The sequence below is a fragment of the Rhinopithecus roxellana genome, chromosome 4 (genome assembly GCF_007565055.1).
Source record: "Rhinopithecus roxellana isolate Shanxi Qingling chromosome 4, ASM756505v1, whole genome shotgun sequence".
Taxonomy (NCBI): Eukaryota; Metazoa; Chordata; class Mammalia; order Primates; family Cercopithecidae; genus Rhinopithecus; species Rhinopithecus roxellana.
In genome coordinates, this window is record NC_044552.1 from 35944912 (window position 1) to 35972187 (window position 27276).

At 48.9% G+C, this 27276-nt stretch overlaps 1 protein-coding gene across 2 annotated transcripts in view; it reads left to right on the forward strand.

The window, feature by feature from the left end:
• The window catches only part of TAF8 (TATA-box binding protein associated factor 8), a 46614-nt gene extending 29566 nt beyond the window's left edge, over nucleotides 1-17048 (forward strand). The window contains exon 9 of one of the 2 annotated variants that reach the window (XM_010369655.1): nucleotides 16696-17048. In XM_010369655.1, coding sequence (XP_010367957.1) covers nucleotides 16696-16711 — 16 coding nt within the window. In that variant the 3' untranslated portion in view covers nucleotides 16712-17048. Of the gene's footprint in view, nucleotides 1-12748; nucleotides 13228-16695 lie in introns of those variants that run through there. The other variant, XM_030929086.1, reaches the window with a different exon arrangement.
• Nucleotides 17049-27276: the final 10228 nt, after the last annotated feature.

The window sequence follows — 27276 nt, forward strand, 5'->3', positions numbered from 1 at the left end:
ATTTGGTGGGGTGAGGGTGGGGTGTTGAGGGCTGGGCCTCATCTTGTATTCTGAAAGCTGAGAAGCATGGCTGGTCAGCTGGAAGGCTGGTGGATGGGCAGGAGTGAGCCAAGCTGAGACATTCTCCAAGAAGCAGGTCTGAGTCTCTCCAACCACTTTGTATCCTGTGGGAAGAACAACTTCATTCTTAATGTACTCTACAAACCAGAAAACAAGTTTTTAAGGAAGATGCTGGGCATGCTGATATCCTTTCTGGTCTCCTAAGGAAGAGCTTTTAAAACCAAATCCAAGGAAGAAAAATGCAACGACACGTGGAAGTGAACACTGGATGAATAAGCTGTTTCCCAAGTTAGAATCCTAACGTCCATATTTAACTTCACTTATTCCTCTTTGGCTTCCACAGTTCAACTCCTTTTATTTTGAGATAGGGTCTTGCTGTGTCGACCCGGCTGGAGTGTAGTGGCACTACCTCGACTTACTGCACCCTCCACTCCCCAGGTTCAAGCGATTCGCATACCTCAGTCTCCAGAGTAGCTGGGATTACAGGTGCCTGCACCACGCCTGGCTAATTTTTTTTTTTTTTTTTTTTTTTTTTTTTGTATTTTCAGTAGACATAGGATTTTGCTATGTTGCCCAGGCTGGTCTTGAACTCCTGGCCTCAAGTGATCCGCCCGCCTTGGCCTCCCAAAGTGTCAGGATTACAGACATGAGCCACAGTGCCCAGCCCATCTCTTAATCTTCCATTCCCTTGGTGAATGGGAACTTGAAAAACTTGGGGACTTCACAGCAGGCTCCGTGTTCTTCTGGCCTCACTGTACTGTAAGGAAAGAGCTGCTTGTCAGGAACTGAAGACGGGATGCTAGTAAAAAAAAAAATCTGGAGTCCCCAACTGGACTAAATAGGAGTTTTCCAGGTTTGTAGTAACCTGAAACTCTCCTAGATCAAAGCAGTTAGACTGGCCTATGTGGCCTTCTCAGGGTTTGTGATTCAGTTCTTAGCGATTCTTGGCCTGATGAGTTTATAAACACAGCCCCACATTCAAGCTGTGGCCAATCCCAGCTTGCTGTTCTCACTGCTCTTGGGAGGCATCGTCCCAGTCAGTGTTTCTGCAGTTTCCATTTGTTGTTATTATCCAAAGTAAGCGCCTGTTGAATGCAGTTGTGCTGAGTTTTAGGTGGGATTTGGAAAAGGGCTGCTATTTCTGCTGTTGAGATTTCAGAGGTTATACTCTTTTTTATTTTATTTTATTTTTTTTTTGAGACGACGTCTCGCTCTTATCACCCAGACTGGAGTGCAATGGCGTGATCTCAGCTCACTGCAACCTCCACCTCCTGGGTTCAAGGGATTCTCCTGCCTCAGCCTCCTGAGTAGCTGGGATTACAGGCACCTACCACAACTCTTGGCTAATTTTTTTTTGTATTTTTGGTGGAGATGGGGTTTCACCAGGTTGGCCAGGGTGGTCTTGAACACCTGACCTCAGGTGATCCACCCACCTCAGCCTCCCAGTGTGGGTAGGATTACAGGCATGAGCCACCGCGCCTGGCCTCAGAGGCTATACTCTTAAAATTTTGTTCTGAGGGGAGACAGGGAAAGGGTTAGACAACTTGAAACATTGACCTGCCTGTTGGTTGTATAAAAATGCATAATCCTCAATGTGTATTTATAAATTTCTATTTTTTATAACTTTATGGGACTTCTTAGAGGCAAAAAGTAGTAAACATACAGATTTAAAATGTTTATGAAAATCTCAATAAAAAATCATAATAAAAACTTTGTAAATAAATAGAACTGTAAGCTTTGAACTTAATTTGTGTTGAAAAGTTAACAGCAATGTGGACAAATAAGTCAGGCTTAGCCCTTGTGTTGGCCTAAGCACACCTGGGAACTTAGTAAAACTTTTATTTTGGAAATTTTCAAATACAAAATTAGCAAAATACATCAACCCCTGTATATGCCTCTCCAAGCTTCCACACTTATCAATAGCTTGTTGATTCTGTTTCATCTGTTTCTCCCACTTTTTGTCCTTTATTTTCTTTCCTCCTGGAGTATTGTGTGTGTGTGTGTCAGAGTTTCACTCTTGCCCAGGCTGGAGTGCAATAGTGCAATCTCGGCTCACTGCAACCTCCGCCTCCTGGGTTCAAATGATTCTCCTGCCTCAGCTTCCTGAGTAGCTGGGATTACAGGTGCTTACCACCATACCTGGCTAATTTTTTATATTTTTATTAGAGATGGGGGTTTCACCATGTTGGCCAGACTGGTCTCCAACTCCTGACCTCAGGAGATCCACCCACCTCAGCCTTCTAAAGTGTTGAGGTTACAGGCGTGAGCCACGGCGCCCAGCTCTTATGGAGTATTTTTAAATGCAAACCCCAGACCTGTGTCATTTAATCTGTAAATGTTTGATCTTTCTTTAAATTTTAATTTTGGAATAATTATAGATTCACAAGATGTTGCAAAAAATGTTCAGAGAGATCCTATGTACCCATCACCCACTTTCTCCTAGTGGTAGCATCTTGCATAACTGGTGCAATATCAAAACCCTTGCATCCAGTTTCAGTGTACAATGTGGATTGTATATTAGTACAATCCATAGAGCTTATTTAGTTTTCACCATGTGCACGTGTGTGTGTGTGTGTTCTGTGCAGTGTCATTGTGTAGATTTGTGTAACCACCACCACACAAATGCTGAAGACACAGAGCCATTGAATCAGTACAGTTCTCCCTCATGCTGTCTCTTCACAACCACATCCACCTCTCTGCTCTTCCACATCTCTCCTGGCAGCCACTACTCTGTTCTCCATCTCTCATGTTACTGAAAGAATGTTATAAATTGAATCATAAAGTATGTGACTTTTTTCTTTTTCTTTTTGAGACAGAGTCTTGCTCTGTCACCCAGGCTGGATGGACTGCGGTGGCGCGATCCCGACTCACTGCAACCTCCGCCTCCCAGGTTCAAGAGATTCTCCTGCCTCAGCCTCCCGAGTAGCTGGGACTACAGGCATGCACCACCACACCCAGCTAATTTTTGTATTTTTAATAGAGATGGGGTTTCACCATGTTGCCAGACTGGTCTCCAACTCCTGACCTCAAGTGATCCGCCCACCTCAGCCTCCCAAAGTGCTGGGATTACAGGCGTGAGCCACCGCACCTGGCCAAGTATGGGACTTTTTGATGTTGGCTTTTTCAGTTCTGCATAATTCACTTGAGGTCCATCTAGGTGGTTGTGTGTGTCAATAGTTCCTTTCTTTTTATTGCTGAGTAGCATGGAGGCACCATACTTTAACACGGTTTCTTTAACCATTCACACATTGAGAGACATCTGGGCTGTCCAATTTGGGGCTACTCTGAATAAAGCTGCTATAACACTTGTGTACAGGTTTTTTGTGTAAACAAAAGTTTTAGTTTCTCTGCAATAAATACCTAAGAATGCAGTTGCTGGGTCCTGTGGTAACTGCATGTTTAATTTTGTAAGAAACTGACAAAACTGTTTTCCAGAGCCAGTGTACCATATTATATATATATATATATATATTTTTTTTTTTTTTTTTTTTTTTTTTTTTTAAGACAGCCTTGCTCTGTTGCCAGGCTTGAATGCAGTGGTGCAATCTACCGCAACCTCCACCTCCCAGTTCAAGTGATTCTCCTGCCTCAACCTCCCAAGTAGCTGGGACTGCAGGTGCATGCCACCATGCAAGGCTAATTTTTGTATTTTTAGTAGAGGCGGGGTTTCACCATGTTGTCCAGGGTGGTCTCGAACTCCTGACCTTGAATGATCCACCCACCTCAGCCTCCCAGAGTGATGGGATTACAGGCATGAGCAACTGTGCCCAGCCAGCTGTACTATTTATTTTTTTCTCGCTAGCAATGTGTGAGTGATCCAGTGTCTCTACATCCTCACAAGTATTCAGGGTTATTTTTTATTTTAGCCATTCTGATGGGTGTGTTGTAATATATTAATTTGCATTTCCTTAACATCTAACTCCCCCTCCGCATCACAGCCCCAGTTCTGGCTTTGAAGTGAGGATTCTCGGCAAGCCCCTTTCCTCTGTTTCTGAGCAGGAGGGAGTCAAATGGTGATTGGCGGGGTTATTCTGAGAGACCAGTAGCAACACTGGCTGGCTTTCAGGGAAACAAGTGTGAAAGATGTACCTGAGTGGGGCCAGGGGTGTTGGCTCACACCTGTAATCCCAACACTTTGAGAGGCCGAGGCGGGTGGATCATGAGGTCAGGAGTTCAAGACCAGCCTGGCCAACATGGTGAAACACCATCTCTACTAAAATTCTAAAAATTAGCTGGGCATGGTGGCGGGCACCTGTAATCCCAGCTACTCAGGAGGCTGAGGCAGAGAATTGCTTGAACCCGATAGGCAGAGGTTGCAGTGAGCCAAGATGGCACCATTGCACTCCAGCCTGGGCGACAGAGCGAGACGTCGTCTCAAAAATAAAAATAAAAAAAGATGAACCTGAGCTTTGTTTTTCTGGCATCTTGAAGTCTCTCTACTTCTATTCATGTGGCTCAGTAAAATAAGGCTTGGTGACATTTGTATGCATTGTCCACCACTTAACCACTTGTGGATCTGGGGCAAATCACTAAACTTCCAAATCAGTTTCTACAGAAGGGGATCATTAGGATACCTTGTTGAGGGGATTTCATGGAATGTCTTTATCATTAAAATAAAGTATGGCCATGCTTTATACATGAGTGTTATTCCATTACCAGACCTTTCTTTTATTTCCGTTGCTTTTAAAATTATAAAAGCGGCTGGGCTCAGTGGCTCACGCCTGTAATCCCAACACTTTGGGAGGCCGAGGCAGGTGGATCACCAGAGGTTGGGAGTTCAAGACCAGCCTGACCAACATGAAGAAACCCCATATCTACTGAAAATACAAAATTAGCTGGGTATGGTGGCCCATGCCTGTAATCCCAGCTACTTGGGAGGCTGAGGCAGGAGAATTGCTTGAACCTGGGTGGTGGAGGTTGTGGCGAGTCGAGATTGCACCATTGCACTCCAGCCTGGGCAACAAGAGTGAAACACCATCTCAAAAAATAAATAAAGTTATAAAAGCTTGCTTGCCTTATGACAATATGAAAAAATATATATAAAAGCGAATACTAATTGAGAACTGAACTCTTGTCAGTCACTGTTCTAAGTGTTTTACACATATGGACTCATTTGATCCTCACAATTACCCTGAAAGCAAATGTTTTGACCATTCATGTTTGCGGTCGAGGACATGGAGGCCTGGAGAGGTCAGTAACAAGTCAGTCCACCTGGCTGCTGAGTAGCCCAGCTGTAGTCTGCACCCAGGCATTCTGCTCCAGAACTTATTGGCACTGTTGCCTCACAACTGTTTGTGTTCTGAGGCTTAGTGGCACTGAGCACTGCTGTGTGTAAGGCGATTCCCACCACCCACCCATGCATTCACCTGGCCTGTGGGTAGGAGGAGAAAGGGAGCTAGAAATGGAACCAGTTAAGAGGGGTGATGTGGCTGGGCACGGTGGCTCAAGCCTGTAATCCTAGCACTTTGGGAGGCCAAGGCAGGTGGATCACGAAGTCAGGAGTTGGCGACCAGCCTGGCCAACATGGTGGAACCCTGTCTCTACTAAAAATACAAAAATTAGCCAGGCATGGTGGTGCACGCCTGTAGTCCCAGCTACTCAGGAGACTGAGGCAGGAGAATGGCTTGAAGCCGGGAGGTAGAGGTTGCAGTAAGCCGAGGTTGTGCCACTGCACTTCAGCCTGGGTGACAGAGCGAGACTCCATCTCAACAAAAAAAAAAGAGGGGTTTTTTGAGGCAGGCTGAGGGCGCTGATTACTGCTCATGTTCATTCCTTGATGAAGTAGATAGGGAGAAAAAAAACTTCCATTAAAGATTTTTTTTTCTTTTTTTTTTTTTAGAGACAAGGTCCCACTCTGTCTCAGGCTGGAGTGTAGAGTCACTATCATAGCTCACTGTAACCTAAAACTCCTGGGTTCAAGCGGTCCTCCCACCTCAGCCTTCCGAGTAGCTGGGATTACAGGTACACGGCACCATGCCCAGCTAATTTTAAATTTTTTGTAGAGACGTGGTCTCCCTATGTAACCAGGCTGGCCTTTAACTCCTGGCCTCAAGGGATCATACTGCCTCAGCCTGCTGAAGTGCTGGGATAGTTGTGAGCCACTTTGCCCAGCTTTTTTTTTTTTTTTTTTTTTTTTTTTTTTTTTTTGAGACGGAGTCTCGCTCTGTCGCCCAGGCTGGAGTGCAGTGGCCGGATCTCAGCTCACTGCAAGCTCCGCCTCCCGGGTTCACGCCATTCTCCTGCCTCAGCCTCCCGAGTAGCTGGGACTACAGGCGCCCGCCACCACGCCCGGCTAGTTTTTTGTATTTTTTTAGTAGAGACGGGGTTTCACTGTGTTAGCCAGGATGGTGTCGATCTCCTGACCTCGTGATCCGCCCGTCTCGGCCTCCCAAAGTGCTGGGATTACAGGCGTGAGCCACCGCGCCCGGCCGGCTGCCCAGCTTTATGAAGGGTTTTGATCTGTTTATGAATGATGGCTTTGCAACAGTGTTAAGGAGACTAAGGATTTCCTGGTAAGTGAAGAGTGAGGATCTTGTCAAGGGAGATGCCAGTGACCTCTCTCACTACCCCTGGGGTCCCTAGCAGAGATGAGCTGAGCAACTTTTGGTCTGATCTAAGGTGGCATTTCTGCTGGATTAAATATTGTGTTCCCAGATGAGTTAGGCTGTCCTAACAAAAAGTCCCCAAAATCGAGTGGCTTAAGTCAGAGGCATATGGCTTCTATGAAAGCTGGGTGAACAAGAGTGGTCCAGGCCAGCTGGGTGACTTGGTGGTGTCAAGGCCCCTTCTGCCTCTTGGCTCCTCTGTCACTTTGGGTGCTGCTTGCATGACAGAGTATGGTGGCCACCCCATCTGCTGGGCCCAGATTCCAGCACTGAGGGAGAAGGGAGGTGTATGAGGGCAAGCTTTTACCTTCCTCCTAAGCAGGACCTGGAAGCTGCACCATCCTAGTAATACCACTCCACCTGGCTGCGAGGGAAGCAAGGAAATGTGATCTTTACCTGGGTGGCTCTGTCTAGGTAAAATTTGGGAGCTTTGTCGCCATGGGAAGAAGGAAAAAGCGGATTTGTGGGACAGTTGGCAGTCTGTGTCATAAATGAGGTTTGAGTGTGTATGCCCAGGAATGTCTTGTTGGGACAGGCAGCAAGCCCTCTACTAACAATGCACCCCCTGACTTGTACCATTAGCTCTCCCAGCCTGTCCCAGAGGCCAGCAGGTAGGTGCTCCTCCAGGATGGGGGCCCCTCAGTGGGGTCCAGCCTGCTTTGTGTGACTGTGCTGGCTGCCCCTTCCTTCTTCCACATTGTTCCTTTGACTTCCATGACACTGCCCCACTTTCCTTGTTATTCTTGGTCTTCCTTTTCTTTCCTGGCTCTTACTTCCAGTCCTCTCAGCCATGGATGGTCCCAAACACTCCACCTCCGTGTATGCATGGAGATGGCTCATCTGCTTCTCCACCTCCAGCCATCATCTCTCCAGAACGCCTCAGCATCCAGCTGTCCGGTGATACTTTCATTTCAACATGGCCAGAGTCGATCTTCCTTTCCCCCAAAACCACTTCCACTCCACAGCTTTCCCACTTCAGACAAAGGTTAGAAACAGTGAGGATAACAGCAGCCAACCCTCGAGTGCTTACCTTGACCTGGGACCTAGGACCTCAGGCTGGATGGCATGATCTCATTTTCCCAGCTCCCCTGCTCAGTCCCCTAGACCGAGACCTTGGAGTCTTCCTCCTTGTGCGTCTGTATCAAGATGGTCACTGAATTGTGCCCCCTCTTTCTTCCTGGCCAGTCTGATGCTGCCTCCCCGCATGGCTGAGCAGGTACCCTGCTCTTCCCCAGCCGCCATCCCTGCCAGGGCCATCTTCCCACAAGCCCTCGCCTTGTCTTCTCTCCCCTGCAGTAAGACTTGGAATTCCTCCCTCCTGCTTTTCACTCCAAGTCCAAATGACCCAACCAGGCTTCTGAGGTCCTCTGCCAATTCATTGTTTCTTTTGGATAATTCATTTTTCTTTTCATTTATTAAATATCAATCTATCAATCTGGGCATGCCAGGCGCTGTACCAGCTCTGAAGATACCATAGCGAACAAGACAGACGTGGGCCCTGCCTGCAGGGAATTCATTCCAGTGGGAAGACATACAAAGAAAACAGACCCAGGCTGGGTGCGGTGGCTCACGCCTGTAATCCCAGCACTTTGGGAGGCCAAGGCGGGCGGATCACAAGGTCAGGAGATCGAGACCACGGTGAAACCCCGTCTCTACTAAAAATACAAAAAATTAGCCAGGCGCGGTGGCGGGCGCCTGTAGTCCCAGCTACTCAGGAGGCTGAGGCAGGAGAATGGCATGAACCCGGGAGGCGGAGCTTGCAGTGAGCCGAGATCGCACCACTGCACTCCAGCCTGGGCGACAGAGCGAGACTCCGTCTCAAAAAAAAAAAAAAGAAAACAAACCCACAATTATGACAGACAGTGGAGGGGTGCTAGGAAGGACATAAGCGAGGGTCTTCACGCCCTGAGAGGAGGCCATTCTCATCACTGTTGTATCCCCTGCCTTTGTTAGAGCTCTTCCTCCCCATCACCCCCTAAAATCTTGCCTGTCTTTCCAGCCTCTGTAACCTCTCCAGATTACATTGATCCTCCCCTTGTTTAGTCACTCATTAAACAATTTTTTTTTTTTTTTGAGACAGTGTCTCACTCTGTTGGCTGGAGTGCAGTGGTATAATCTCAGCTCATTGCAACCTCCTCCTCCCAGGTTCAAGTGATTCTTCTGCCTCAGCCTCCTGAGTAGCTGGGATTACAGGTGTGCACTGCCACACCCAGCTAATGTTTGTATTTTTAATAGAGATGGGGTTTCCCCATGTTGGTCAGGCTGGCCTCGAACTCCTGACCTCAAGTGATCTGCCTGTCTCAGCCTCCCAAAAGTGCTGGGATTATAGGTGTGAGCCATGGCACCTGGCTCTAACATTCAACAAACACTTATTGAACTTCTGCTATACACAGTGCTGATACAGATGTTGGGATACAGTGGCGACTAAAGCAAGGTTTCCCCCCTGTGAGTTTGTGGGCTAGCTGGGGGACAGACAGCTCACCAACAACATGTAGCATGACGAACTGCAGACAAAACTCTTCAGACACTGAGTTAAAGAAGGAAAAGGTTTATTTGGCCAGGAGCATCGGCAAGACTCCTGTCTCAAGAGCCAAGCTCCCCGAGTGAGCAATTCCTGTCCCTTTTAAGGGCTCACAACTCTAAGGGTGTCAGTGTGAGAGGGTCGTGATCAATTGAGCAAGCAGCGGGTACGTGACTGGGGGCTGCATGCGCTGGTAATCAGAACGAAACAGAACAGGACAGGGATTTTTACAATCTATAGATAACATAACCAGTTAGGTCAGGGGTTGAGCTTTAACTACCAGGCTTAGGTCAGGCAGGCCCAGGCCTGGTTTTGGGTCTGCTTTCTTGGTTTCGGGTCTGGTTCTTAGGCGCCGGGCTACCTGCCTTTATTTTCACTTCTTTTTCCTTTTTTGAGTATAAAACAATCTCAAACAATATGAGAGGGTCTGTCTCTCTTCTCTCAAACAGACCTGTCATGTCAGCTGGTGAATTTAGGGTCCTGGAAGGAAAGTGACAGTGTACCTGGGTTGGATGTTTGAGGAAGGTTTAATAAAGGGATTACTTCCAAAGGTGCAGGCAAGGTCCAGCGGAAGCACAGGGGTTGGTGTAGCACCTGGGCTGGGAACAGGGAAGGGGAGGGGCAGCTAGAACCTGGGGAGAGGCCCATGGGAGAGGCTTCTGCAAGAGCCCAGGCCTCAGGTCCAGGAGCCCTGCCAGCCCACAGAGCCCTGCAGGGAAGGAGCCAACTCGGGAAATCAGTACCCTCACCTCCCTCTCCTTCCCTCCCCTCACACTGTCCTGCCTGCTCTCGGCTGGATGGGGTTGGCTGATGTGAGCCATACCAGCGCCAGCCTGCCAGGGCCTAGGAGGGTGCATCTGGAGGGGCGGAAAGAAGTGATTGCCACACAATAGGGCAGCAGGGGCAGGAGCACTCACAGCAGGGGTTGCTGTTTTGGGAGGGGTGGGAAGGAAATTTCTCTTTGAACAGAGCCCTGAATGCATTGAGGGGCCAGCCACATGGAGAAGCATTCCAGGGAAAGGGGACAACAGGCATACTGCTCTGAGGCAGGAGTGTGTGTGACTTCACCACAGGAGGCTGGATGTCTGGAGCAGAGGGAGCAGGAGCGGAGTGGGGCAGGGGTCGGGGAGGAGCTAGGCCGTACCTGCAAAGCCTCATGGGCTTGATTTATTCAGATGGAGACGGATAGCAAGGGAGCGACAGGAGCTGACTTAGGATCATTCTGGCTGGAGCAGGTATGGGGGATACTATTTCTCTTACAGTCAGATCCACATAGTTTGGCACTTGCCAAACACGGTTCCGTAAGGGGACAGCTGGCCACCCTAAGACCCGGGGGAGGTTAGTCCTGGCCCCTAGAGAGCCCGCCAGCCTGTCAGCAAGGCCAAGTGTGACTCCTTACCATAGCCTGAGCCTGTACCAAGGGAGAGGGAGGAAATATAAACCCGCAGATGACTCCCCTCCCCCGGGGAGTTAGCAGTGTAGTCAGGGAGACAGGCAAACACACAGGAACCTGTTTTAACTCCATTCACCAAGACAGAGGAGAACAACTGTCATTGGAAGGTTGGACTTTAGGACTTAAGTGTTGAGGCCAGGCACAGTGGCTCACGCCTGTAATCCCAGCACTTTGGGAGGCCAAGGTGGGCGGATCACGAGGTCAGGAGTTCGAGACCAGCCTGGCCAACATTGTGAAACCCAGTTTCTACTAAAAATACAAAAAAAGTAGCCGGGCGTGGTGGCAGGCGCCTGTAATCCCAGCTACTCCGGAGGTTGAGGGAGGAGAATCGCTTGAACCCAGAAGGCGGAGGTTGCAGCGAGCTGAGATCGCACCACTGTACTCCAGCCCAAGTGACAGTGTGAGACTCCGTCTCAAAACAAAAACAAAAACAAAAAAAAAGACTCAAGGGCTGAAGCCTGTGCCAAGTTCTGAATGGGGTGGGGTTAGCAAGTGAAGCTTCAGGAAGAGGTGAGTAAGGAGCGGGAGGGTGGAAATGGCCTGGGGGAAGGTGGGAGGGCAGGTAAGGGGAGTGTTGTCTTACCCAGCCTGCGAGGACTCAGCCACTGAACTAGGGTGGCTGGGGTGCTCCAGCTCAGCTCCTGAGGCTTCCGAGTCCTGAGGCTTCTGAGTCCCTCTTGTAACATCTCCTTTGAGGCTGGTGTGGTGTCAGCTGAAACCAGCCTTCTCCCTTGTAAAGCCAGCAGAGGCTCCCTCAGCGGCATTGTCCCTCCCCCTAGGCAGATTCAGTTTGGGAATGCCAGCTCTGAATCAGGGTTGCCCCCGGAAGGAGTCACTGGAACTGGTGGGTCCTCCTGTAGGTTTCTCTGGACAGTCTCTCCCATCGTGGTCATCTGGGGTCCAGGGTTGGAAAGGGCCCTGGGCCAGCTCCTTTACCCAGTGAGTTCTTGATGTTCTTCAGAGGCTCTTACACGGATGGTCAGTGCATAGCCATAAAAAATATTAGAATCATGTCCTTTACAGCAACATGGATGGAACTAGAGGCCATAATCCTAAGCGAATTAACACAGGAACCCAGAAAACCAAATACTGCATGTTCTGTCACTTGTAAGTGGGAGCTAAACACTGAGCACCCATGGACATAAACATGGAAACAGTAGACACTGCAGACCACGAGAGGGAGGAGGGAGGGAGGGAGGGTCCTCGGTCGAAAACCTACCTATTGGGTACTGTGCTCACTACCTGGGTGCAATATGCCCATGTAGCCAACCTGTACATGTATCCCCCATATCTAAAATAAAAGTTGAAAAAAGCAAGATTTATATACAAAGATGTGCATCATAGCTTTATTTATAATAGCGAAAGACTGGAAATTAACTAAGTGTCCCGCAATGGAGAATTATTTTGTTTGTTTTTTGAGACAGTCTTGCTCTGTTACCCAGGCTGGAATACAGTGCGACAATCTCAGCTCACTGCAACCTCCATCTCCTGGATTCAAGCAATTCTCCTGCATTAGCCTCCCAAGTAGCTGGGATTACAGGCGCCCGCCACACACCCGGTGAATTTTTGTATTTTTAGTAGAGATGGAGTTTTGCCTTGTTGGCCAGGCTAGTTTCAAACTCCTGACCTCAAGTGATCCGCTGACCTTGACCTCCCAAAGTGCTGGGATTACAGGCGTGAGTGAGCCACCGCGCCCAGCCCCCAACAATGGAGAACGATTAATAAATGATTACATATCCGTAAGTTTCAATAATGTGGAAACATTAAACATTATGTTTTGGAAGAGTACTTAATGAAATGGAAAAATGTCTATTATATATTAAATGAAAATATCAAGGTGTAAAAATAATGTGTATACTGTGATTAAAATTATATATTGTACATAAATTCATATACTAAATCAATAATAAATAGATGGACAGGGGCTTCAGAGGCTCTTACAAGCAGCTTTATGGGCACAAGAAGAACCCCCTGAGCCTTGTCAGTTTTTGCCATAATGAAGGAGTCCTGGGGCCACACATTCTATTTCTTTTGAACTTCGTTATGCATTCATTGATGAGTTTTCCTCAGCTGTTGATGGTGGGTTTCTCATTCTTCTGTTTTACTTAGGCGCATACCGAAAAAAGTTCTTAATTCTGCGAACATCAACTTCCTGTGCCCAGGTGCAAGTGTGGGGGCAGCTGGTCCAGGGTAGAGCTTTGCCATGGACTCTGGCGCTTCCGGAAAAACATTAAGGTATTTTTCCTCCTCTTGGAGGTTGCGGCCTACCTCATCTCCATTTGATTACTAGTTTTTCTTTTTCTTCTTTGTTAAAAAGTTATTTAATTTTGAATAGATAATATATGTATGCAGTATAAAATTTAAAAGACAGAAAAAGATATAAGTGAAAACAAAATATCTTCCTCCTCCCGTTTCCCAGAGGCTCAGACCTCATCCCTGGCAGCTGCTATTATGTTACTGTTAATATGGCCTTACGTATTCTTCCAGAAATATTCTGTGCATCAAATGCAGATACTTATCTTTTCTACTTCTCAGTGTATTTTTTGGTGACGTTCCATGTCAGTAATAAAGAGCTTCTCTGTTTCGTGGCTGCACGGCCTTTGTATAATTCTACCATAACTTATTTCCCAGTCCCCAGCTGATGGGCGTTTAGGTGGTTTCCAGCCCTCTGTTCTTTCAAGCATTGATGCAACAAGCAGCTTTCTGCCTGTGCCATTTTGTTATGGATGTCCACTGAGTGTGGACAGATGTCGCCCAGGTCTCAGAATGTGTACCAGTTGGCTCTCCTGCACGAGTCCCTGCCTCCTTGCCACCTCAGTGTAGAACTCCTTGAACTTTGCTGCTCTGATAGATAGAAAGCTGTGTCTTATTGCAGTTTTATTTGAGTTGGAGTTGAAATTTTTTTTCCCCCGATTCCTTCTATTGTAACAAACAAGTGTGTATGTATCAGCTGGAACCGGGAACATAGTCAGCATTCTGTGTGATGATGCCCCACAGAGGGGCACCCAGGGACTCTGCCATCACAGAGGAGAGAACACAAACTCTGGGCTGGGACTTCCAGAAGAGTGTCCCAGGGCTGGTGACATTTAAGCTGGACTTCGATCAAGACAAGCGAAGGAAGGACATTCTAGGCAGAGTGAACAGAGGACACAGGATACAAGGGAGTGGCAAGGGCTGAGTGTTGCAGTGAAGGTTGAAGATGGACCCTGAGGGCCCCGTTGGGGGGTTTCCATGTTGATCCCATAGGGGTCAGAAGTGTAAAGGAGAAAACACGATGTATTTGGAACAAATTCATTTGCTGAGCACTTCCTATATGCCAGGCACAGTGCTAAGCACTTCACATAAATTAACTGTTCATCCTCATGCTATCCTAATGAGGTTGGGAAAATTATTATCCCCATTTACACATGTATCAACTTATTTATTTATTTATTTATTTATTTTTATTATTTTTTTGAGACGGACTCTCACCCTGTCACCCAGGCTGGAGTGCAGTGGTGCGATCTCGGCTCACTGCAACCTCCGCCTCCTGGGTTCAAATGATTCTCCTGCCTCAGCCTCCTGAGTAGCTAGGATTACAGGTACATGCCACCGTACCTGGCTGATTTTTGTATTTTTAGTAGAGATAGGGTTTCACCATGTTGGTCAGGCTGGTCTCGAACTCCTGACCTCAGGTGATGCACCTGCCTCAGCCTCCCAAAGTGCTGGGATTACAGGCATGAGCTACTGTGCTTGGCCTCATTTATTAATAGTAGTATTATTTTTGCTGTTTAACAGAAGAGGAAACAGAGGCTTAGAGGCTAAGTACCTTGTGTTAGGTCATCAAGCCACTACATGGCATGACCCTACCCTGCTCTCTCCTAACCACGTGTCTACCCATGGCATCTGGAGAGCAGCAGAGTGGGCTCCTTTCTTGGATGAGTTGGGGGGTATTGCCTCTCTCCAGACTAAAGGAGATGGAGACTTCCATAAAGAGCAAAAGCTGTTCTGAGATTCCACGTCCCCTTGAAACATGCAACCGTTGGTAGCATTCTCTAGAGGTATTCTGTGCATATCCAGCAAATACAGACACATTTCCCCCTTTTTTTTTTTACACGTATGGTAGCATACTGCATAAGCTCTTCTGCACTTGCTTCTTTCCCCACTTACTATCTCTTGGAGGTCACTCCTGATAGGTAAAGAACTTCCTTATTTGTTTTTGTGGCTGCAGGTTGTTCCACTGTATGTCTTATTCTAACTTATGACTAGTTTTCTATTTAGAGAAATTGAGACTATTTCCAGCAAACAATGCTGCGCTGACATAATACTTGTTTGTTGGGATATCTGCAGGCCAATTTCCTAGAAGCAGAATTCCTAGCTTGTGTTGGTAGCTACTATGGTCCGAATGTTTGTGCCGCCACACCCCCCCCCCCACATTTATGTTAAAATCCCCCAGGTGATAATGTTAGGAGATGGAGCCTTTGAGGAGGTAATTAAGTCATGACAGTAGAGCCTTTGTGAATGGGATTAGTGCCTCTAGGCCAGGCACGGTGGCTGATGCCTGCAATCCCAGTGCTTTGGGAGGCTAGGGCAGGAGGATCACTTGAGTTTAGGAGTTTGAGACCAGCCTGGGCAACATGACAAGACCCCCTATCTCCACAAAAATTAATAAACAATTAATTAGTTTAAAAGCCCCCAAGGCTGGGCGCAGTGGCTCAAGCCTGTAATCCCAGCACTTTGGGAGGCCAAGACGGGCGAATCACGAGGTCAGGAGATCGAGACCATCCTGGCTAACACGGTGAAACCCCATCTCTACTTAAAAAAATACAAAAAACTAGCCGGGCGAGGTGGCGGGCGCCTGTAGTCCCAGCTACTCGGGAGGCTGAGGCAGGAGAATGGCGTAAACCCGGAAGGCAGAGCTTGCAGTGAGCTGAGATCCGGCCACTGCACTCCAGCCTGGGAAACAGAGCGTGACTCCGTCTCAAAAATAAATAAAGAAAAATAAAAAAAGAAAAAAAGAAAAAATAAAAGCCCCCAGAGAGGCCGGGCACAGTAGCTCATGCCTGTAATCCCAGCACTTTGGGAGGCTAAGGTGGGCAGATGACTTAAGGTCAGGAGTTTGAGACCAGCCTGGCCAACATGGTGAAACCCCATCTCTACTAAAAATACAAAAATTAGCTGAGCATGGTGGTGGATGCCTGTAATCCCAGCTACTTGGGAGGCTGAGGCAGGAGAATTGCTCAAACCTGGGAGGCAGAGGTTGCAGTGAGCCAAGATCGCGCCACTGCCCTCCAGCCTGGTGACAGAGCGAGACTCCATCACAAAAAGAAAAAAGAGAGAGCTGCCTCGCCCCTTCCACCATGTGAGGACACAGTGAGAAGGCACCGTCTGTGAGCCAGAAAACAGGCCCTCTCCAGATGCCCAATCAGCCTTGATCTTGGGCTTCCTAGCGTCCAGCACTGTGAGAAATATATTTCTGTTGTTCATAAGCCACCCGGTTTCTAGTACTTTGTTGGAGCAGCCTGAGCAGACTAGGACAGCAGCTATTGCCAAATGCTCTCCATAGAGGCCATGCCAATGTCACCTTCCTCCAGAAAAACAGGCCATTTCCCTACACCGTAGCCAACGCCATGTGTTTTACACTTTTGCCAATCTGATAAGTGAAAAATGCTATTTCAGAATAGCCTTCGCTTGATTGTCTGTTACTATGATTGAGGTGTGCTTTTCCATATTGTGATTTTGAAATATGGTGTCCTCATCGCTAAGCGTGGCTGAGGAGAGAGCCGAGAAGCTCTGAACAGAACGTGGCTTTCTCTCCCGTGCCGGGAGCACCGTGGCCACCATGGGCTTTCACTTCAGGGATTGTTCTCCAGGGGTGCACATGTGTGAGGTGAGCAACTCCTTCAGGAACTCTGAGTTCTCCCGGGGAGAAACACACCGTTTAAATCATCACAAGCCATTCCCCTGATCTGAGGCACCCCCTCTCCAGGGCCAGAAGCTGCCCCCTCTTCCACCAACCTCTCCTGACAATCCAAATAGAACGAGCAAAGTGGTTTTCTTCACCCTACATTCCTCAGGCCGGATACATTCTAGAGAATTGTGAGACTTTGTCCTAAGCTACCAAGTGCTCCCCAAGGACATTGGTCACCAGGAGAGCAGCCACAAAGGTCGAGAAAGACACACACGGAAGCAAACCCAAGCTCTGTGCTCCTTCCAGCCCTTGCTGGTGCAGGTGCTACCCCACAAGCTTGTCAGATCGCCCAGGTGACAGGCCAGGCGCAGCCATCGGGAAGGTCATTCGGCCAATCCGGAGGATGTAAATCCTGTCCTCAAGGAGCCCAGGGCGGGTTCTGCCGCGCCCTCTGAAATAGTCTCCCTCCTCTCAGAGCCCTCCCTCGAGAGCCCGAGTGCGCCATGTCTCGTGGCCTCGCCTGAAGCCTTCCTCTGCTTCACAGTGTGTCCTCAGCTTGTCTGAAGGAGGCCTGCATCCCTCCTGAGCTCTTGGAGGTGCCCAGGAACCCTGCTTCTCCTCACAGGGCCTGGCCATATAGCCAGTTCCAACCCAAAGCCCAGAACAGTGCCTCACCCACTCCCCTCTCCCTGTCTCTCCTCAAAAGAATTTTACATGATTTAAAAATAATAATAGCTTGCATCTACATAGTGCTTACATTTATATAGCACTTACTATGTGCCAGGTACTAATTTAAGTACTTTATATTAACTCATATAATAAATGGACACAGCACAAAACTCAAAAGGTACAAAAGAGTAAATCAGTTACAAACTACACCTTCTTCCTTCTCATTCCATTTCTTCAGTCACCCCATTCCCCACTCCAGAAACAGCTGCTATCACTGGTCTTATGTGCTCCTTCAAAGCTATTCTAGGAATACAGGTATCTCTTCTTTTGTTATTACACAGGGGGTGGCTTATGAAATGCATGTTCTGTATCCTTGTTTAAGTTTTCCTGGTTTTCTTTTTCACTCCCCTGAGATTCTTACCCCCTTTCCCACCCTTAAACGCAGAGCACAGTGACAGGGAGGAAAGATGCCTGGCAGGTCTGTGGCCAGCCCCTACCTGACAGCTCAGTCAGCTACAAGTGATCAAATTGCTCTGAGTCTCACCTTCTTCATCGATAGAGCAGGTTCATAATGCCTCGGAGGTATCATGGAGAGATGTGGTGTTAGAGATGACAAGTGTGGGCCGGGCACAGTGGCTCACGCCTGTAATCCCAGCACTTTGGGAGGCTGAGGCAGGCAGATCACAAGATCAAGAGATCGAGACCATCCTGGCCAACATGGTGAAACCCCTTCTCTACTAAAAATACAAAAATTAGCTGGGTGTGGTGGCTCGTGCCTATAGTCCCAGTTACAGTTACTCAGGAGGCTGAGGCAGGAGAATCACTTGAACTCAGGAAGCAGAAGTTGCAGTGAACCAAGATTGCGCCACTGCACTCCAGTCTGGCGACAGAGCAAGACGCCATCTCAAAAAAAAAAAAAAAAAAAAAAAAAGACAAGCGTGATCCTTGTGGAAGAATTGACATTCTTCCCAGGTGAGCTGCCTCTCTCCTCAGAGATGTGGTCACCTGATGGGTGGGCAGGGGCTAGGCTATGGACGAAGCACACTTCTGGAGAGTGCTAGTGACACGCAGGAATGGGAAGTGTTGCACTGTGGTTCACAGGTGCCTCAGTGGCGAGGGAGAACAGGGTGACATAGGAGGGCTGCGTTCTTGGCCTGTGATTCAGATGTTGGCACTGATGAGTTGGTAGCTCTGCCCTCTTTTGGAAGATTGGATGGGCACCCACCCCACCTCCAGGAAAGCCCAGCCCCAGAAATAGCCTGGGCCCTCCAGCCCCCTTCACTGCAGAGCTTTCTATAGCACAGAAGAGAGCCAAGCCTGAGCAGGCCCCAGCTCTGGATCCTCCCAGGAGCACCAACCCCCTGAAGCCTCCCTGCCTCAGCCCATGCCCTGCCAGGACATCCGCCAGCCACCCAATGCAATCGCCAGCTGTCCAGCCCCAGTTCCGCTCTCACCACCATCCTCTTTCTTTTTCTTTTTTGTTTTTTTTTTTTTGAGACGGAGTTTTGCTCTTGTTATTGCCCAGGCTGGAGTGCAGTGGCGCGATCTCGGCTCACTGCAACCTCCGCCTCCCGGGTTCAAGCGATTCTCCTGCCTCAGCCGCCTGAGTAGCTGGGATTACAGGTATGTGCCACCACGAACAGTTATTTTGTATTTTTAGTAGAGATGGGGTTTCTCCATGTTGGTCAGCCTGGTCTCCAACTCCCAACCTCATGTGATCCTCCCACCTCGGCCTCCCAAAGTGCTGGGATTACAGACGTGAGCCACTGTGCCCGGACACCATCTTCTTTCTTCTTCCATCTGATCATGTTCAGAAGTGTAAGGCCTATGGTTACATTCAGCCTGGTGGAAACTAAGCTTAAAAACCCAAACCCAGCCAGGGACGGTGGTTCATGCCTGTAATCCCAGTATTTTGGGAGGCCGAGGTGCACGGATTACCTGAGGTCAGGCGTTCGAGACCAGCCTGGCCAACATGGTGAAACCCCATCTCTACTAAAAATACAAAAGTTAGCTGGGGGTGGTGGCGGGTGCCTGTAATCCCATCTGCTCGGGAGGTTGAGGCAGGAGAATCGCCTGAACCCAGGAGGCAGAAGTTGCAGTGAGCCGAGATGGCACCATTGCACTCCAGCCTGGGAGACAGAGTGAGACTCCGTCTCGACAAACAAACAAAACCTCAAACCTTTTAGGAAACTCAGGCCAAACTACAATGGAGGGACCTGCCCAAGGTCACTGAGCTACTGTAGTAGGTGTCAGAGCTGGAACTAGAACTCAAGACTCTGGCGAGGCCCTATCCGCTCCAGCCCATTCACTTCCCCAAAGGAAAGGATGTTTCCAGTCCCTCCTTGCCAACTCCCAACCATGGGTGAAGGTCCCTGGGGCGAGGGTGGACAGGGACCGCCAGGACCCCACATCAGTAGCATTTTACATGCAACAGTTATTGGTGGGGTTATTTTTACTGGAAAACTTTGAGGAGAAGTTTTATAATTGAATACGTGTAAATACATTAGGAAATATAGTGTAGAATGCCCATGAAAAGTAAAGTCTCAAGGACATTTTGCTTTTTTAGTGGCAGCTTCAGGCTTCTCTCCTAAAACTCGAGGGGGTGGGAGGGCATGTCTATTTGCTTTTTTGTTTGTTTGTTTGGCAATCTGGGAGGAAAAATATTAGAAGCACTGGTCTAATTAATGGTTCTGCCTTAAGCCAAGTGATAATAATCTGGTTCCTTTGTTATGTATCTTTTTATTCCATAATGGATTAGAAGCAGCTTATAACAAAAATAATAAATAACAACAAACTATGAAATTAAAAAGCAGGTGGGGCGCGGTGGCTCACACCTATAATCCTAGCACTTTGGGAGGCCAAGGGGGGCGGATCATGAGGTCAGGAGTTTGAGACCAGCCTGGCCAACATAGTGATACCCCGTCTCTACTAGGAAATACAAAAAAATTAGCCAAGCATGGTGATGCGTGTCGGTAGTCTCAGCTACTCGGGAGGCTGAGGCAGGAGAATTGCGTGAACCCGGGAGGTGGAGGCTGCAGTGAGCCGAGATTGTGCCACTGCATTCCAACTTGGGCAACAAAGTGAGACTTTGTGAAAAAAAAAGAAAGGAATTAAAAAGCAGAACCAGTGGAAAATAGACTTTAAATAAGTCAATTTGGAGCCGGGCACGGTGGCTCAAGCCTGTAATCCCAGCACTTTGGGAGGCCGAGACGGGCGGATCATGAGGTCAGGAGATCGAGACCATCCTGGCTAACACGGTGAAACCCCGTCTCTACTAAAAACTACAAAAAACTAGCCGGGAGACGTGGCGGCGCCTGTAGTCCCAGCTACTCGGGAGGCTGAGACAGGAGAATGGCGTGAACCCGGGAGGCGGAGCTTGCAGTGAGCTGAGATCCGGCCACAGCACTCCAGCCTGGGTGACAGAGCGAGACTCCGTCTCAGAAAAAAAAATAAAATAAATAAATAAATAAATAAGTCAATTTGGGCATGAGGAGGAAGAGGGCCAGGAATAAACAAATAAACATACATAAGATGGCAATGAATGCTGAGGAAAAAGATTAAGCAGGATAATGAGAATAGAGGGTGTGGAGGAGGAAGGGCATTGCCCTTTATTTATTTATTTATTTATTTATTTAGAGACAGGGTCTCGCTGTGTCACCCAGGCTGAAGTGCAGTGGTGTGATCTCAGCTCACTCAATTGCCCCAGCTCAATCAATCTTCCCACCTCAGCCTCCCAAGTGGCTGGGACTATAGGTGCACACCACCATGCCCTGCTAATTTTTTTTATTTTTAGTACAGACAGGGTTTCACCATATTGCCCAGGTTGGTCTCAAACTCCTGGTCTCAAGCCATTCACCCACCTCAGCCTCCCAAAGTGCTGCGATTACAGGCATGAGCCACTATGCCCAGCCTGGGGTATGGCCCTTTAATGGAGTGATTATGGAAGGCCTGTCCTCTCCAAGAGGGTGACATTTGAATTGAGACCAATGGAAAAGAGCATTGGGTGGCACAGGATAGCCAGTGCAAAAGCCCTGAGGCAAGAGTGGGCTTAGTGTATTTAAGAAGTTCAGTGTGGCCAGCATGGAGTGGTAAGGGGCAGGAGTGAGAGAGGGTTGGAGCACGTGGGGTCTTGTGGGCATCCTAATGATAATAGTGTTTACCATGAAGGGGTGGGCCAAACAGAGGAGTGAGTTCACCTGACTTAGGTTTAACAGGCTCATCCTGGACGCTGTGTTAAGAATTGACTTCCTGTAATCCCAGCACTTTGGGAGGCCGAGGTGGGCGGATCACTAGGTCAGGAGATCGAGACCATCCTGACTAACATGGTGAAACCCCATCTCTACTAAAAAATACAAAAAAAAATTAGCCGGGCGCGGTGGCAGGTGCCTGTAGTCCCAGCTACTCGGTAGGCTGAGGCAGGAGAATGACGTGAACCCAGAAGGTGGAGCTTGCAGTGAGCCGAGATCGCGCCACTGCACTCCAGCCTGGGCCACAGAGCCAGACCCCGTCTCAAAAAAAAAAAAAAAAGAAAGAAAAGAAATGGTAGGTTTATCTTAAAGTTAAACTGACAAGATTTGCTAAGGGATTGGAAGTGGTGTGTGAAGAGCTGTCAGGGAAGAATGCGGCTCCACGCTCTGAGGTAGAGAAGGCTCTGGGTGTGGGAGGCCAAGCGGGACTCAGGTGTTCAGCTGTGCACCTGTTAAGTGCGAGATGCCATTAGGCAGCCAAGTGGAAACACTTGAGTTGGTAGCTGGCTCCATGAGTGGTATTCAGGGGAGGGCTGGAAGTCATCAGGGTGGGTGAGAGTTGAGGATGTCATGTCTATTATCCCAGGCTTACCTCTCGATAGATCCAAGGGAAAAACCCATCTAGAATAATTGAAAGGATTGTTGGGCTGCAGTTCCCTGCCTTCCTGAACAGCTTCATCCCATCTGGTGGTTGTGTTCTTTTTGGTTTTGTCGATATTGTTTTCTTTTTTTTTTTTTTTTGAGACAGAGTCTTGCCCTGTGACTCAGGCTGGAGTGCAATGGCACTGATCTCGGCTCACTGCAACCTCCGCCTCCTGGATTCAGACGATTCTCCTGCCTCAGCCTCCTGAGTAGCTGGGATTACAGGCGCCCACCACCACACCCAGCTAATTTTTGTATTTTTAGTAGAGACGGGGTTTCACCATGTTGGCCACGCTGGTGTTGAACTCCTGACCTCAAATGATCTACCCGCCTCAACTTCCCAAAGTGCTGGGATAACAGGTGTGAGCCACCGTACCTGGCCGAGATTCTTTTCCCCCTCAAATCAGTCAGAATACATCTTCACTGTTCTGTCGAATTTCCTCAACCTAGACTATAGGAATGTTCTGGAAGACAGCGTTGTAACATTTCAGAGCTCCAGGACCAACTCCCTGCATAACAACCCTGGCTCTCTGGCTTGCTAGCTCTGTGACCTTGGACAAGTTACAGAGCCTTTGGTAACAAAAGTGCCTGCCTCTTGGGGTTGTTGGGAGGATCGTATGAAATCATATGCGTAAAGTGCTTAGAATCGTGCCTGGTACCTAATAAGTTGTTGCAGGACAGGCTCCCCAGGAGACTGAGGTTTGCGTGCAGCAAGATTGCTGGGAGTGCCCTCAGGATGCACACCGGTGTGGGAGAGGGAGAAGTGGGCACAGGGCAAAGCTGGGCTGCCTGCACTTGCAATGGAGGGGCACCCTGGTCTGCAAGGACCTTCAGAGTTGTCCTGCATTGAGGGGAGGGACTTAGTGAATGTGAGCTGCCTCTAGGGAGTGGGCATGACCTTGGGTGAGGTGACTCCCCTGGAAGGACAATTCCTGGGGAGGGACTGCCAGCTGCTGGCTGGGGTGTGAAAGCTTCAGTCCTAGAAAGGGAGAGGGTGAGGGAAACAGTGTAGCATCCATTGTGAGTGCTTGCTGACCAGTATCATGAGGCTTGATTGAAACAGAAGCAAGCCTGGGCAACACAGCAACACACCATCTTTTTTTTTTTTTTAGACGGATTCTCACTCTGTCGCCAGGCTGGAGTGCAGTGGCGCAATCTCGGCTTACTGCAACCTCCACCTCCTGGGTTCAAGTGATTCTCCTGCCTCAGCCTCCCGAGTAGCTGAGACTACAGGTGCGTGCAACCACGCCCAGCTAATTTTTGTATATATATATTTTTTTGAGATGGAGTCTCGCTCTGTCGCCCAGGCTGGAGTGCAGTGGTGTGATCTCCACTCACTGCAAGCTCCACCTCGCGGGTTCACGCCATTCTCCTGCCTCAGCCTCCCATGTAGCTGGGACTACAGGTGCCCGCCACCGCGCTCGGCTAATTTTTTGTATTTTTAGTAGAGACGGGGGTTTCAGCGTGTTAGCCAGGATGGTCTCGATCTCCTGACCTCGTGATCCACCCGTCTTGGCCTCCCAAAGTGCAGGGATTACAGGTGTGAGCCACCATGCCCAGTCGACACCCCATCTTTAAAAAAAAAAAAATGTTTTTAATTAGTCAGGCATGGTGGCACGCACCTGTAGTCCCAGCTACTCAGGAGGCTGAGGTGGGAGGATCACTTGAGTCCAGGTGTTTAAGGGTTCAGTGAGCCATGATCATGCCACTGCACACCAGCCTGGGCAACAGAGTAAGACCCTGTCTCTAAGATAGATAGATAGATAGATAGATAGATAGATAGATAGATAGATAGGCAGGTAGACAGATAGATAGATGCAAAAGTATCTTATTTTTATTTTTAAATATTTTTTTGAGATGAGGTCTCACTATGTTGCCTAGACCAGTCTCAAACTCCTGGGCTCAAGCGAGCCTCTCAAGTAGCTGGTGCTATAGGCATGCACCACTGCGCCTTGCTGAAAGTGTCTTTAAAACATTATGGGCAGGGCGCGGTGGCTCAAGCCTGTAATCCCAGCACTTTGGGAGGCCGAGACGGGCGGATCACGAGGTCAGGAGATCGAGACCATCCTGGCTAACACGGTGAAACCCCATCTCTACTAAAAAATACAAAAAACTAGCCAGGCGCGGTGGTGGGTGCCTGTAGTCCCAGCTGCTCAGGAGGCTGAGGCAGGAGAATGGCGTGAACCCGGGAGGCAGAGTTTGCAGTGAGCTGAGGTCTGGCCACTGCACTCCAGCCTGGGCGACAGAGCGAGACTCCGTCTCAAAAACAAAACAAAACAAAACAAACAAAACCAAACAAAACAAAACAAAACATTATGGCCACCCAAAGAATGACTGTCAGCCTAACAGTGACTCTATGACCACCTCCCAGTACTGCTTACCCCAAGCATGCCCTCTCTACTTACTGCCCTCTCTGGAACAAAAATTTGGAGAGTGCTGTCACACCCACCCCAACCCCATTGCCCTGGGGGCAAAAGGCAGTGCAGCAGGTGCTGTGTGACTCCCTAGCACCCTCCAGCTGTGTGGCCTTGGCAAGGTCACTTGGCCTGCGGAGGCTGGGGTTTCTTCTTTGGTAAGCTGGGCATGGCACTATCTGCCCCAAGGGAGATGAGGTGATGACACATGACACTGCACAGCAGGGGTTCTCAAAGTGCCGTCCCTGTACCATCAAGACTTGCAGCCTCACCTGGAAACTTGTTAGAAATGTGAATTCCCGGCCAGGCATGGTGACTCACGCCTGTAATCCCAGCACTTTGGGAGGCCAAGGCAGGTGAATCACCTGAGGCCAGGGGTTCGAGACCAGCCTGGCCAAGATGGTGAAACCCCATTTCTATTAAAAATACAAAAATTAGCTGGGCATGATGGTGGGTGTCTGTAATCCCAGCTACTTGGGAGGCTGAGGCAGGAGAATTGCTTGAACCCAGAGGTTGCACTGAGCCGAGATTGCGCCACTGCACTCCAGCCTGGTAGACAGAGACTCCATCTCAGAAAACAAAAACCAAAAAAAAAAAAAAAAAAAAGAAAGACATGTGAATTCCCCAGCCCCATCCCAAACCCACTAAATCAGGAGCTTTGGAACAAGTCCCAGAAACTTGTGTTTTGACAAGTGCTTCTGATGCACTTCTGAGTTTGAGAATGACTGGTGTGCCGGATAGCACTTAGCTTTGTGCCTGGATCTTAGGAGGAGCCATGTCAACCTCAGATGGATCTCAATCTGAACCTGAACCCCACCAGCCACACGAACTTCAGGCACTTGTGAGCAAAGTGCCACCTGTTGGCTAATGCCCACTCCACATGCACACATGGGGATGCCAGACTAAGACCGTGGTGCTGGACACCAGGGTAAATTACACAGGTGCCTTCTGCTCACTCCCCTCTCCTCTCCCTGGAGAATCCAGTTAAAGTGAATGTCAAGGGCAGCTTTAAATGGCCAAGAGAGGTCACTGAAAGACAGCTCGCTCTGTAGGAAAACTAAGCACACAAAGGGCATCGCTCATTCCTCTGCCCAGTTCATGCACGTGCTCCCACAAGGGTCACAGGCCAGCAAGAGAGGGCAACCACAAGGACAGCCCAACAGTGCCCCATGTGGTCCCATGCTCTCTTGGGCCACCGGGCTCTCCTGGGTGGGAGAGCGTTGCATTCTCCTGCTCCATAGTCCAGTTATTTGTGTGTATGTCTGTCTTCCACACTCAATTGTGAGCCTTTTGCAAGGTTCCTAGGCTTGTACCGAGTAGCGCCCCCTCACAATGTTGAATTGCATCGGTGGAATTCCATGCTGCCCTTAGCTATTAGAACAAATGCTGGAAAGTTGTGAACCAAAAGACAGGAAGATGACAGATGGGGTAGCCCAGAGAGAGACAGAGAAAGCAGGAGCCTACCAAACTCTCTTGAATGACTCAGAAAATAAACTAAGGCAACAATGAAAAGTGGCAGGAGATGCTCCTTTGCAGTGAGGAAAGTTGAAAGGAGTCAGAAGGCTCAGTCTGCAGAAGACAAGATTGAAGACATTCCATTTTCAAGAATGAGAAGGGAGTATAAGTGCGGTGGCTCTTCCCCATAATCCCAGCACTTTGGGAGGCTGAGGCAGCAGGATTGCTTGAGCCCAAGAGTTCAAGACCAGCCTGGACAACATAATGAGACTGTGTCTCTACAAAAAAATAAAAACAAAAATTAGGCAGAGCATGGTGGCTCACGCCTGTAATCCCAGCACTATGGGAGGCCGAGGCGGGTGGATCACGAGGTTGGGAGTTCAAGACCAGCCTGGTGAAGCCTTGTCTCTATTAAAAATACAAAAAGTAGCCAGGTGTGGTGGCAGGTACCTGTAGTCCCAGCTACTCAGAAGGCTGAGGCAGGAGAATCGCTTGAACCCGGAGGGCAGAGGTTGCAGTGAGCCGAGATCACACCACTGCACTCCAACCTGGTGACAAAGCAAGACTCCATCTCAAAAAAAAAAAAAAAAAGAAAAAAATTAGCCAGGCCTGGTGGTGCATGCCTGTAGTCCCAGCTACTTGGAAGACTGAGGTGGATCACTTGGGCTCCGGAGGCTGTGACCTATGAGGGCACTACTGCACTCCAGCCTGGGCAACAGAGCAAGACCCTGCCTCAGGAAAAAAAAAAAAAAGAGAAGCATGTATCCCATTTCTGGGAGTAGCATTAGGGCTAATGATCCTATGCTGAGGTGGAAGAGATTCAAAACAGCAAGTCTATGGGGTCCCCACTCTGTGCTTAGACCCCTGCTAGGCCCTGAGAACCTCGTGCAGGGAGCCCATTCCTTCATAAAAACCAAACCTAGAATCGCACGGCTTTCCTCTTGAAGGTGGGCTCTGCAGGTGGGGAGGGCTGGTGAGCAGGTTGGGTCTGGCTGGCTTCTGCCGCCCTGGCCCCTTCTCAGTTCTTTGGCCCATGTGACAGAAACTTCACCCTTGGTCCACAGCTGAGATAGGCTGTGGCACCAAGTAAGTTTGCTGAAGACCAAAGAGGCGCAAAAGGGAAAAAGGAACAGAATATGCAGATCACCTGGATTGTTGGAGCTGGCCGCCCTGTGGCTGGCTCGCTGGCGGGGTGCAGAGGGCTGCCTGAGATCCCCACGCCTTAGCCCTTTCTGAGGACCAGAACTCCCTCACCTGGTGCCATCACATCCCAGCTCATGTCTCTACTTAGAGGACGCAGTATCTCAGCCCCCCAGGCAG